This window comes from Bubalus bubalis, chromosome 1, assembly GCF_019923935.1.
Source record: "Bubalus bubalis isolate 160015118507 breed Murrah chromosome 1, NDDB_SH_1, whole genome shotgun sequence".
In the NCBI taxonomy this organism is placed as follows: domain Eukaryota; kingdom Metazoa; phylum Chordata; class Mammalia; order Artiodactyla; family Bovidae; genus Bubalus; species Bubalus bubalis.
The window spans coordinates 30408211-30422118 of NC_059157.1; the positions used below are offsets into that span (position 1 = coordinate 30408211).

Below are 13908 nucleotides of genomic sequence, written 5' to 3' on the forward strand. Positions count from 1 at the left end.
ATATATGGAGATTCAAAAATTGGTCTGGTTTTCTTTTTTTCCCCTTGTTATTCCCAGTAGTTTTAAAGTAAATAAATCCTTTTCTTAGTTGTTGTTCTGTCACTCAGTCATGTCCTACTGACTCTGAGCTCCCCCTAGACTGCAGCACGCCAGGCTTCTCTGTCCTTCCCTTCCCTATCTTCTGAAGCTTGCTCAGACTCATGGCCATCGAGTCAGTGATGCCATCCAACCATCTCATCCTCTGCTGCTGTCTTCTCCGCCTGCCTTCAATCTTTCCCAGCATCAGGGTCTTTTCCAATGAGTCAGCTCTTCACATCAGGTGGCCAAAGTATTGAAGCTTCAGTTTCAGCATCAGTCCTTCCAATCCCTAGTTTGAGGTCAGTACCAAGTATATTACTAACTTTAAAATTGTGCAGTTGCTCTGTTCATAATCTAAACAGCTGTTTATTGTGCATTCGTGGTGAAGCCTGAGCATGAACTGGGTGCTTGGCTCTTTCCAGGCACCCCTGCAGCTGTTCCCTCCTCCCTCCTTCCTCCCTGCCTTTCACAGGCCTAGCCCCAGGGCTGAGGCCTCTCCTGTGACCCCTGTTTCCTCAGCAGGTAGGAGCATCCTTCTCAGCATCTCTTCTGTGTCTTCCCACCAAGGCCGTTTGGTCTCCTCTCCTGTGTCTTGATTTGAGTGAACTTTTCCTGCTTCTCTCCATGCTCTGGCAGTGCAGAGGGGAGGAGCAGGGAAGGAATATGCAGGAGGACCCGGATCCTCCCCAAAGGGCCAGTCGTCCACAGGTGTTGAGCCCGCCCTCGCCAGGCACTTTGTGGGGCGAGAGAGTCAGGGGAGTGGCCAGGCACCCCGGGCCCTTGGGTTTGGAGTTCGTGCAGTGTCTCCCAGGTAGCGTGTGATGCTCCAGAGGATGATGGAGCAATGTCAGACATCCTGTTTATGCTTATCTTTTAGCTCATTTAAAAGTTTCTGTATCATCTATAAGGACAGTAAGGTTATAGGATGACTATCCATGTATGTATTGGTGAAATGGTTTACATTTGTTCTTATTGAGGTGTGAGATCAGAAGTAGCCTGTGCAATTGGTTTTGATTTTATTAGCCATGTAAACAGGTTGCTTTGTATGCCAGTGTAAAGAGACAAACTTGATTACTTCCCAGATGACCAGACTTCTAAATATATATATATATTTTTAATCACTTGTAGACCCTCCTCTACACAGCACAGCTATCTATGCTGATGAGGAAGAATTCTCCAAGCAGTGCGGGTCACATCTCCCCTCAACTCCTCAAGAAAAAGAAGCAAAGAGAAGGTATGGGTGGATCACAAGCAGCTGTTTACTCATGGCTAACGGCATTTCTTAGACGTTCTTTAAGATAGATGCTTACAAGACCAAAGCTTTTTAAAGATCCTTTGAGCCATCTTATGTTTTTTCTCAAGAGAACTGGGACATAAAAACTTAATTATTCAGTAATTGATGTTACTTATAATAACTATAACTGACACCTGATTATCCTAGAAACATGCCAGTGAAGGTTATTTAGCTTTGAGATACAATGAGGAGAGGAAAGGTTTTAAGAGCGTAGAATTTTAGGTGATTTTACAAATTCTCTTACCCATCACAAATGGGATATTTTTTGGGCCAGGGTGGGTATAGGGGAAAGAAGCTGATAATCCCAGAGGAAACACAAAGTCGGTTGTAAATTTCAGCTGTGTTGTCCCTTGGGTGCATAGGTTGGAGTTTTATAGATTTCTCTGGGGTTCTGGGTCAGGAAAATCTGTACAAATGACTCAACATAGACAATTTGAGGGCCCACATGTTGAAGAGCTCTTCAGTAGCTATAGTATGAATTATAAACTATTTGCTAGAGCAAGCCCTGACTTAAGGACCTCTGTTAGGTAATAAGTCAGTTCTAGTTACTGACTATATTTTGAGAGTGACAAACTGCATTTTTAAAACAAACACCCTACTTGGGCAGTAGCCTAGATGGGACGTCTGTCCAAGTTTCTCTATCTGGGGATGCCTTGTGGTCCTTCGTCAGTCGGGAGATTCCAGGTTTTCTACCAGATGTTACTGGAAATCAGTAACAAAAGCCAAATATTTGGAAAACTACACACTTCGTTTTAAACAGTGGTGAATGTAATTTTTCCAGAAGAATTTTTGAATGGATGACACATTCACGTGGTTTAAAAGGTTAATAAGAGCCTTCATCTCCTCTGTCATCACTCTGCTCCTGCACCCACTTCTTCCCTTCCCTGCCACTGGTTTTCCTCTTTTTTGGCTGTCCTGGGTCTCCCTTGCTGCACGGGCTTTCTCTGGTTGCGGAGAGCCTGCTCTCCAGTGGCGGTGGGCAGTGCTCGTGGCAGTGGCTTCTCCTGAGGAGCGCAAGCTCCAGGGCGCTGGGGCTCAGCAGCTGCGGCTCCCGCCTCTAGAGCACGGCTCAATAGTTGTGCACAGGCCTAGTTGCTCTGTGATATGTGGGATCTTCCCAGAACAGGGATCAAACCTGTATCCCCTGCATTTGCAGGCAGATTCTTATCCACTGCACCGCCAGGAAAGGAAACCCCCAACCCCAATATTCATTTCTGATGTCTTTTTACAGTTTCTTTGTGTTCTCAAAAGAAGTGTGCGGTCCGGCTGCTTATTGGTTGGTGGAGAGGAAAGTTTGCCTTATTTCAGATGCCAGCAGTGGTGGGGGGAGAGGGGTGGACATCTGTCCAAAGGCTGACTCCCCCGCCCCTTCGTAAGCAGGGGTGAGAGCTTTCATAGACAGAGTGGGGGGACTGCATTCAGAGACAGCACAGTCATCTCCAGCAGTCATCTTCAAAATGGCATCAGTGGTCTAACCGGCGTCATCTTGGTTGGTATGGTTAATCTTCAGTTCCAGGGTGTGTTTGTTGCCATTTCTTTGAGGCCAGTGTGGCAGCTCGTGTCGTGGGTACAGCCTGCTCATCGTGTAGTTAACTTCTCCACCTGGGGTTTTAGTGTCTATAAGACAGCTACAGGATATGGCTCAGAACATTACCTTACAGCTCTTGAGAAAGAACTAAAGGTCCTTGGCTGTGCTTAATGACCACATTATTATTAGCCTCCTTTGACTGTTTTCCTTTGTTCCCACATTTCTCACTTCTCTGATTAAATTTATTCTTAGACTAAAGTTTTCCACAGATGAAAGGCAGGCAGAGGACATGGCCGGGGACGGGGACCACAGGGTCCTGCTCCGTTTCAGTCCCCCGTTTTCTTTGATATTCTCAGTCTTGAGGAGGGACAGGTACAGAACAGGAAAGGCAATAAACTTTAGTAGTACCTGGACAAACATTTGAAAATTACTAGACATATTACAGTGAGGAGTATAATCAAAATGCACCTTTGTACTGTTCTGTCTTCATGGTTAAAGCTGATGTACAATGTCTGTTTAATAGGCCACAAACAGGCTGTTTTATTTAGCCTAAAGTTCAAACTTAATCATGTATAGGTCAGAATGACTTCCCCATACCTCAGTATGTGAGCACTTCATCCATCATTTTCCCCTTTTAAGTTGCAACTCTTTCCATAGAGAGTGTTGATAATCAGTATATTTTTCCAGCATTGCCAGAGTGGTTTGCCTGCTCTGGGTCCATCTATGTCTCTTGGTGCTAGGCCTCCTTTTTATTTATATGCTTGACTAGTTGTCCACATCAGGGGGTACCTACTCAAGACACCATGAGCAGGCTCTGGGTATGTTCATAGGGAAATGTTTTATAGGCCACACATTTTATCGTCTGTACCCAATTTTCACACAAACATTGTACATGTGCTTTAAGCTGTAAAATTAAAGCCAGTAGTGCTATGCGTCATGAATAGTTACACTCTGTGACAACTTTACTGGACAATTTTTTCCATCCTGAGTATTAGGGTCAAAATATGATTAGAAACAAAACAATTGCTTTCCATTAGAAGTGTCTCTTATCAGAATTAGATCAATATTCCAGGAGAATTTTGTTTTTTCAACAAAGAGGAAAAAAAAAACAAATTTAATCTTGCATCAGTTTACTGTTAATAACAGAATTTATATACCTAATTAAATTTAGTTTAATCTTAATCCTGACAGCATACAAAATTTTGTTCTCAAAGTTCCTTTTTTATAAACGTTTTATCATTTTTTGGATCCAAACAAATTTGTCCTGTGTTTCCCTATCCAGAAGCAAACAACTATAGGACAGTATTATTTTTTTTAACAAAAATATTTCCATTTGTTTATACCTTTTCTTCACCAACAACTCATATCCTGTTTGTTTTACACATAGAAATGTTATCATTTTCACATTTCACAATTTTTAACCCTTGAAACCTTAAGAAAACCAAGTGATTGAAATGGTACACCAGCATTTTCTGATTGGCAAACTTAAGAATATACTCTACAACCTCTAAAAACATACATTTTTTCACAGCATAATTTTTCTTCAGTTGTATAACATGCATGTTTAATAAACCAAAACATCTTTAATTTCCCTCTAGTCTTACAAGACAAAAGGAAGTAAATTTAGATTTCTTTGACTTGTAAGTGACCATATTTTTAAGGACAATTAAATAGAGCTTCTTTACAAATTAACCTCAGCAATATCATCCAAAGACAAAAACACATATTGAGACATACAAATGTCCAGACCAACAGAGATCTCATTGTTTTATCTTTTCATATTTCGTGAATTAGGCATTGCAATTAAACTTAGCAGTTTATGGATAGTAGTTAGAATAGCCAAACTTACATACTCTATCTTAAAAGGCTTTCCTCCTTTTTTTTTTCCTCTTAGCTTGAAGTTTTATAATTAACCCAGGACTGGCATTCCAGGCAATGTGGACTGTGGTTGTATTTCAAGGACACAATAAGCCTTAACTTCAGATTTTCTCCTAGGCATATTTTATTTTCTCAGGGTCTGAAAACAAGTGTTTTATCAAGCTAGCTTTCCCTAACTGCATATGCAAAAAACTGGTTTTTGTGAATTTCAAGAGATTCATCCTAACCATTTTTTTTTTCAGAGTCTAAAGAATACTATTGCCAAACATACATTGTCCAAAATAAATCAGCTTTCTTTTTCTTTAGTCATAATTTCCCAGCTCAAATTTTTCTTAATGAATTGAACCTGAATTTCCCATTTTACCTAAGGCAACAGGAGTACCAGTCATACAAATGGAATACATGCTCACACACCAAATGACAAATCTATCACAAGCTATCTCTCAGGGTGACCGGTTTAGAGCCTGAAACAAACCCTTCCATGACACAAACGGTCCTCAAAGTAATCAGATCTCAGAACCAATTGGGAAGATGTCCAAATGACACTCGGTGCTCACAGATGGTCGTCAGTGGTAGTCAGATGTCAGAACCAGTTAGCAAGAATGCCCAAGTAGCAATTCATGCGAACAAATGGTCCTCATTGGCAGACAGACATCAGAACCAACTGGCAAAAATGCCCAATTGCAGTCAGTGCTCAGAAATGATCCTCAACATTAGACACACACACAACCAACTGGCAGGAGTGCCAAGTAGCACCGCATGTTCCAAACAGTTCTCCACATCAGACACACGTCAGAACCAGCTGGCAGGAATACCAAGACAGCGCTTGTTTTTGTTGTTGTTTAGTTGCTCGGTTGTGTCCAGTTCTTTGCAACCCCATGGAGTGCAGCACGCCAGGCTTCCCTGTCCTAAACTATCTCTTGTAGTTTGCACAAACTCATGTCCATTGAAATTGGTGATGCTATCCAGCCATCTCATCTTCTTTCATTCCCTTCTCCTCCTGCCTTCAATCTTTCCCAGCATCAGGGTCTTCTCCAGTAAGTTGGCTCTTTGCATCAGGTAGCCAAAGGATTAGAGCGTCAGCTTCAGCATCAGTCTTTCCACTGTATATTCAGGGTTGATTTCCTTTAGGGTTGATTGGTTGAATCTCTTTGCTGTCCAAGGGACTCTCAAGAGTTTTCTCCGGCATCACAGTTTGAAAGCATTAATTCTTCAGTGTTCTGCCTTCTTTGTGGTCCAACTGTCACATCCTTCCATGACTACTGGAAAAACCATAGCTTTGACTGTATGCCCCTTTGTTGGCAAAACGATGTCTCTGCTTTTTAGTACACTGTCTACATTTGTCACAGCTTTTCTTCCAAGGAGCAAGTCTTTTCATTTCATGACTGCAGTCACCATCTGCAGTGATTCTGGAGCCCAAAAAAGTAGTCTGTCACTGTTTCCACTGTTTCCTCATCTATTTGCTATGAAGTGATGGGACCAGTTTTTTGAGCATTGAGTTTTAAGCCAGCTTTTTTTCTCTCTTCTTTGACCTTCATTAAGAGGCTCTTTAGTTCCTCTTCACTTTCTGCCATTAGGGTGGTGTCATCTGCATATCTGAGGTTATTGATGTTTCTTCCGGCAATCTTGATTCCAGCTTGAGCTTCATCCAGCCTGACATTTCGCATGATGCACTCTGCATAGAAGTTAAATAAGCGGGGTGACAATATATAGCCTTGATATCCTCCTTTCCCAATTTGGAACCAGTCCATTGTTCCATGTCTGATTCTAACTGTTGCTTCTTGACCTGCATACAGGTTTCTCAGGAGGCAGATAAGGTGGTCTGGTATTCCCATCTCTTGAAGAATTTCCCACAGTTTGTTGTGATCCACACAGTCAAAGGCTTTAATGTAGTCAATGGAGGAGAAGTAGATGTTTTTCTGGAATTCTCTTGCTTTTTCTATGATTCAACAGATGTTGGCAATTTGATCTCTGGTTCCTCTGCCTTTTCTAAATCCATCTTGTACATATGGAATTTCTTGGTTCACGTTCTATTGAAACCTAGCTTGAAGGATTTTGAGCATTACCTTGCTAGCATGTGAAATGAGCACAATTGTGCAGTAGTTTTAACATTACCCTTCTTTGGGATTGGAATGAAAACTGACGTTTTCCAGTCCTGTGGCCACTGCTGAGTTTTCCAAATTTGCTGGCATATTGAGTGCAGCACTTTCACAGCATCATCTTTTAGGATTTGAAATAGCTCAGCTAGAATTCCATCACCACTACTAGCTTTGTTTGTAGTGATATTTCCTAAGGCCCACTTAACAATCCAGGATGTCTGACTCTAGGTGAGTGATCACACCTTCATGGTTATCTGAGTCATTAAGATTTTTTTTGTATAGTTCTTCTGTGTATTCTTGCCACCTCTTCTTAATATCTCTACTTCCTCCTACGTCCATACCATTTCTGTTCTTTATTGTGCCCATATTTGCATGAAATGCTCCCTTGGTATCTCCGATTTTCTTGAAGAGATCTCTAGTCTTTCCCATGCTGTTGTTTCTCTCTCTTGCTTTGCACTGTTCACTTAGAAGGGCATTCTCATCTCTCCTTGCTGTTCTTTGGAACTCTGCATTCGTCTTTCCCTTTCTCCTTTGTCTTTCACGTCTCTTCTTTTCTCAATTTATTTGTAAGGCCTCCTCAGAACACCATTTTGCCTTTTTGCATTTTTTTTTCTTGGGGATGGTTTTGATCACCACCTTCTGTTCGATGTTACGAACCTCCGTCCATTGTTCTTCAGTCATTCCGTCTACCAGGTCTAATCCCTTGAGTCTATTTGCCACCTCCAGTGTATAATCATAAGGGATTTGATTTAGGTCATACCTGAAAGGCCAAGTGCTTTTCCCTACTTTCTTCAATTTAAGTCTGAATTTTGCAATAAGGAGCTCATGATCTAAGCCACAGTTAGCTCTTGGTTTTGTTTTTGCTGACTGTATAGAGCTTCTCCATCTTCAGCTGCAAAGAATATAATCAATCTGATTTCGGTATTGACCATTTGGTGATGTCCATGTGTAGTGTTGTCTCTTGTTGTTGAAAGATTGTGTTTCCTGTGACCAGTGCATTCTCTTGGCAAAACTGTTAGCCTTTGCCCTGCTTCATTTTGTACTCCAAGGCCAAACTTGCTGGTTATTCCAGGTACTTCTCGACTTCCTACTTTTGCATTCCAGTCCCCTGTGATGAAAAGGACATCTTTTTTTGATGTTAGTTCTAGAAGGTCTTGTAGGTGTTCATAGAACTCTTCAACTTCTTTGGCATTAGTGGTCGGGGCATAGACTTGGATTACCGTGATAGTGAATGGTTTGTCTTGGAAACAAACAGAGATCATTCTGTCATTTTTGAGATTGCACCCAAGTACTGCATTTCGGACTCTCTTGTTGACTATGAAGGCTACTCCATTTCTAAGGGATTCTTGCCCACAGTAGTAGATATAATGGTCATCTGAATTAAATTGGCCCAAATAGTACTAGTGCTCACAAACAATCCTCAGTGGCGGTCAGAACCAGTTGACAAGAATGCCCGAATGGCACCAGCATGCACAAATGGGCAGGTTGCCTGTCTGCACACCGGTGGACTTACCTGGTCTTGGAGCTCGTCAGCTTTTCCCAAATACTAGTTTCCATTCTACCAAGGAAAAGATGAAGCTTGTAGCCAGAGCTGAGGAGGGGAGAAACAGGGAGGATCCTCAAAACAAATGGTTTAGGCAGCTGCTCGAAACGTCCCCACATCCTCTACTCAGGGCTGGCTAACCACGAGCAGCAAGCTGGTACACCGTCATGGCCACAGCGTCCCCTGGGAATCCCAGGACAGCCAGGTGCCATGAAAGCACAGGAGCCAGCCCCACGCTGGGCATCTGAATCTTAACGACAAGGAGTATGTGGGTCTGGCTGCTCGCCACTCAAAAGCCAATAAACCAGGTTGGTGGAAAGGAAAGGTTGCTTTATTTTATTATGCCAGCAACTGTGGGGAAGAGGGGCGAACATCTGTCCAAAGGCTGACAAGCAGGGGTGAGAGTTTTTATAGACAGAGTGGCGGCCAGGGATGACATGTGGAAACAGCAGTCATCGCGAACAGTCATCTTCAATTGGTCATCTGTGGTCTGACCAGCGTCTCCTTGGATGTTCTAGGTGCAGTTAATCTTCAGTTCCAGAGTCTGTCTGTTCCCATTTTTTGAGGCCAGTTCTTGGAATTATGGCATCTGATGTTGTGGGTACAGTCTGGTCATCATGTAGTTAACTTCTCCACCTGGGGTTTCAGCATCTGTAAGACAGCGCACAGGATATGGCTCAGAATATTAGCCCTTGAGAAAGAACTTAAGGTCCTTGACTGTGCTTAATGACTACATTATTATTAGTCTCCTTTGACTGTTTTCCTTTGTTTCCACATTTCTCACTTCTCTGATTAAGCTGATTCTTTGACTAAAGGCGGAGGACATGGCCGGGGGCAAGGACCGCAGGGTCCTGCTCCATTTCATTTGTGCCCATCAAAGTAAGAGTACAGAGTTTTTACCTTTTTCAAAAAGACAGGGTACCTTGCCGCCTGGCTTTCCCACTCTCTGTGTGTGGCAGAGCCGTGCGTGTCAGTGCACGTGGAGCGCCCTCGTTCACAGTTCACAGTCGCGGGCTTCCCACAGTCTGGACTGTCACCGCTCCCTTCCCCAGGCCTGGGTCTGCAGGCAGCTGGGTCGCTCCCAGCCTTCTGTCACCAGCAGTGCCGTAACCAGTAAGGTGGTACATACGCCAGTTCACATGCATATGCCATAACCAATAAGGTGGTACATACGCCAGTTCACATGTATATGCCGTAACCAGTAAGGTGGTACATACGCCAGTTCACATGCATATGCCATAACCAATAAGGTGGTACATACGCCAGTTCACATGTATATGCCTGTTTCCGTAGAAAAGGAAAGCCTCGGTCACGTGAAACGTGCGATTGTCCTAGTTACTGCCGAGTTCCCACCAGCATGGCATAAGGCTTGGATTTTTGCCAGGGTGCTGTGCTAGCTCAGTTCTAGTTTGATTTTTCTCATGACTGAGTTAAGTAACCTCTTTTGTACGTGTTACAAGTTCTTGAATTTCTTTCTGCAAGCTCTTTAGATCCTTTTTCCGTGTTTCCCATGTTGGTCATTTTCTTCTGACTTCTATGACTGTGTTTAAACACAAATGAAATTAACCCTGTTTGTCATAGACAGCTCCTGGCTTTCAGGGTTGGGTCAGAGGACTGGCGGTCTGCTGTTGTGTAGGGTAGGGCTGCCCTAGGAGACTGAGTGCTCCATCCTCCCGAGGGGACCGTGGACGTGCTGTAGAGGCATCAGGCTGCTGCGTCCGCAGGCCGGTACTCAGTCCTCCCGAGGGCACCGTGGGCGTGGTGTGGAGGCGTCAGGCTGCTGTGTCCATGGGCCGGTGCTCCGTCCTCCCAAGGGGACTGGGGGCGTGCTGTGGAGGCATCAGGCTGCTGTGTCCATGGGCCGGTGCTCCGTCCTCCCGAGGGGACCGGGGGCATGCTGTGGAGACGTTAGCTGCTGTGTCCATGGGCCAGTGCTCGGTCCTCCCGAGGGGACCCTAGACGCGCTGTGGAGGTATCAAGGCTGCTGTGTCTGCCCTCTGGCGCTCAGGGGAGGGGCTGAACTGGTGATCAGACTGGCGGTTTGACACAGGAGCGGGCTGTGGCCGCGGGTGGGCCTCCCAGGAAGAGATGGTGGCCTGAGATGGGGCAGAGGCCCAGGGCCAGCCCACAGGAGACCTGGCACCTGTCCAGGGGAGGAGGAGCTTGCGGAGGAGAGAGGAGTCCCTGGCTGGAGGGGAAGAAAGAAGCCAGGAGAGGGTGTGTTCTCAGGGGGCTTAAGTGCAGTTGATAAGAGAGTCAGATTAAGGCTGAACACTTGCGGTGGTTAAACAGTGTGGACCTCCTCAGTGACCTTGGTTTTGGGGGTGTGTGAAGCCCAAACAAAGAGCATCATTTGGATAAGTTGGACAGGGTTTATACGTGGATACAGAAGGAAGTCGGAGCGGAAGGGATGCGCGGGGGCGGGGGCGGTGCCAGCACTCAGGAGGCGCCTCTCCTCGTCTCTGTCAGACCCTCTCCTCTCCCGCCCCTCCCCCAGTTCCTCTCATGGTATCCCCAGCCGGCTGTCCCCAGGGCTCCCTCTGCCCAGCCTCTCTACAGAGCCCCCAGAGGTCCTCCACGTGGACCACACCCCCCAGACGCTCTCAGGCACCTCGGACTCCACAAAGGCGCCCCCAGGCCCCATCACCGCCCCCTCATCGGTGTCAGCAGCCGCTTTGTGTTCTCTGGCTGCACGGTCCTGCCGGAACCCCGGCACCCAGCAGAGCAGTCTGGGCCTCTGCTGGCGCGCCCCTGCTGGCGCGCTCTGTCCTCGGCCGTCTCTGTTCTGCCTCTGGCTGCCTGCCTTCCCTCCTCGCTGTGCAGTGGCCACGGTCCAGGCTCCTGCCGCCCGCCCCTCCTGCCTGCTCCCCGCCTGGTCCCTCTGTCTCTGGAGTCGCGCCCCCTCCAGGCTCACCTCCCACCTCCCGGCACAGTGTGTCCAGCGTGGAGGCTCAGTCTCACGCGTCCCCAGCACCGCCCCCCCCCCCCCCAACTGTGTGCAAGGGTCACTCAGGCGCACGTTTGGCTCCCCGGGTCAGTGGACACCGAGGCAGTGAGACTGAAGAGGTTTGTTAGCAGCATCCATGAGCGTTACAGGGGGATGGATCGGGCTGGAGCAGAGACGGCCTCAGACCCCAGGGCCGCTCTCAGCTCCCGCCCTCCCTGGGGACGGGGGAGACTGCGCCTGGTGCTGCTACCTCTGTGGTCGCAGGCAGGGGACCGCCGCTCGCTTGACCCTCTGTGCAGTTGAGCAGCGGCTCTGCGCGGAGCGCGGGGAGGGGCGAGCAGGACCCCGCGCCTTGCTGTCTTCCGGTGGTGACCTTTGGCTTCTCTGGCACTGTTTTCTCTTCAAGATGTGTGATCTCTACTCTGATTCCCGTCGTGTGCCTTGATCGTCCAGGGTGTTTTACACCCACCTGCTTCTCTGTTTACTTTTCCTTCTTCCTTAAATCCCCTTCCTTTTTTTTTCTCTGCCTGAGCAAGTGCTGTCAAAAGTCCGCACATCTTATGACCATGGTGTGTTTCCTGGCGCCACAGCCAGGTGTCCCAGGTCTCCTCTGCTCCGCTATCTTTGACCTTCTTCCTAGACACGGATCCCATCACAGGAAGCCTCCTCATGGTTCAAGTAATTGTATTCCTTGTACTTGCTTTTCGAAGTTGGTGTTAAATGTCGAATGAAAAAACTGAAAGCACTCTCATCAGAAATTTAGGTTATTTTTCCTTTTCAAAGGATGAAAGAAGGTATTCCCTTTTCTGTCCCCTAAACTTGGGCCTGTGGTGGTGGAGGAAGGGACGCTTCTGACGGGGCCACAGGGGCTGCAGTGACGGGCTCTTACTGCCTGCTCGAGCTCAAGTGATGCGGCCTGGGTGTGCAAAGGCGTGGGAGGTGACGGTAAGGCTGGGGAGGTGGCAGGCCCACCCATAACAAGTGGGAAATCTCATTAAACTGAGCTTGTGTTTGTGTCAGAGGAGCAGCTTTTAGAAGACACGTGAATAAAAATGAAGCGTGTGCAAGATACTGATGGTTTCGTTTTTGGTACAGTTCGGACACTTCTGAAATTGAAGCAAGTGAAAACGAGTCTGTAAAGATTAGTGCCAAAAAGGTATGCATGATCTCCTAACTTAATTTGTAAGATATTTCATATCCTATTTAGATTGGATGCAAGTAGAAGAAATGTTTTGTAAAGTGTTTCATATACTGTGTGGATGCTATATATATGTTCTATAGCATTATTTTTCATAAAGAGTATATTATGTTTCAGAAGGTACTTTTTTAAGATAAAAATGACATAGTTTTATACCTGAGGTGTTTTCATCACCGGGATCTCTGTGTACCGTGTCAGTTTTCATAATGTCCTTGTAATGTGCGTAGATGGTGGTTAAACACTCTGTTGGGAGTGTTTGCTGGGAACCCTTTAATCCAGGTTTCTGGTCCTGTCCACGAGTGAGGTTGCCATCTTTCTAGTATGTTCAGTTTTGAAGTTTGGAGTTCAGAAATGTGGACGTTATGGTTATCTACTAACAGGAATGATAAGCATTTGTATTTTCTAAACAATAAGGCTGTTTTCTTGATATAGCCAAGAAGAAAACTCAAGCCCATCAGTGACGAATCTGAAAGCCCTGAAGAAAGTGATGTAAGGAGAAAAGTTAAACCCACAGAGAACATAAGTACACAGCATGAAGCTGTTTCAGCTACAGCACTTCCAGGACTTTCGGAGAAACCAGCTGAAGCGGTCACTCCTCAGAAGACAGGACCCCAGAGTGTCGAGTCCTCTGCTGAGAAAGCGACACTGGCCACAGAACATCAGCTGGTAAGAGTGTCCGCCATCCCCCTGGAGAGGAGAAGAAGCTGAGAATGTCCAGGGGGAGGGGAAAGCATTTTCTTTTTCCTTTGCTTCTTTTGAAAGATACATTTTTTTTATTTTTCTTATTATAAAAGTATATTTACTTTAAAAAATTTAGAAGGTATAGAAAGGAAGATAAAATCCTTTAATTCCATCACCCCAGAATAAAATAACTGCTGCCTTTTTTGGTCTACACTCTTCAGTCTTTCATTGAGCTTTTCTTACCGTACGTGAACCACATCCTTGGCATTAAGTATTCTACATACCATTTTAACACATGACATTTCATTCATGAATGTGCCATAGTTTAGTTAATCTCTTACTAATGAAGAATTGCAGTTTTTAAAATATAAGTGCTTTGTTTTTTTTTTTTTTTCCTAGCGAAATCTCTGCACATCCTTGGTCATTTCCTTAGGAAAGAAATTGCTCTGATAAGAATTCTGGGTCATATTTATTCTCTTTTAAGATTCTTGACATGTAATATCTCTTAATCAAGCTTTTAATATGTCATAATATGCCAGCATCTTGATTTTGGCCCACTGAAATGGATCTCAGGCTTCTGAACTCCAGATCTATGGAAATATCTTTGTTAAGCCAAGTTGTGGTAATTTATTATAGTGGTCATAGGGAATAAAACATCACCC

At 45.3% G+C, this 13908-nt stretch overlaps 1 protein-coding gene across 3 annotated transcripts in view; it reads left to right on the top strand.

The window, feature by feature from the left end:
* Window positions 1–13908, top strand: part of CENPU (centromere protein U) — a 46204-nt gene that overhangs the window by 20700 nt on the left and 11596 nt on the right. For all 3 annotated transcript variants that reach the window (XM_006075117.4, XM_044938414.2, XM_025280211.3), the window contains exons 4-6: window positions 1207–1312; window positions 12463–12523; window positions 12998–13231. In XM_006075117.4, the coding sequence (XP_006075179.1) occupies window positions 1207–1312; window positions 12463–12523; window positions 12998–13231 (401 nt within the window). The remainder of the gene's footprint in view (window positions 1–1206; window positions 1313–12462; window positions 12524–12997; window positions 13232–13908) is intronic.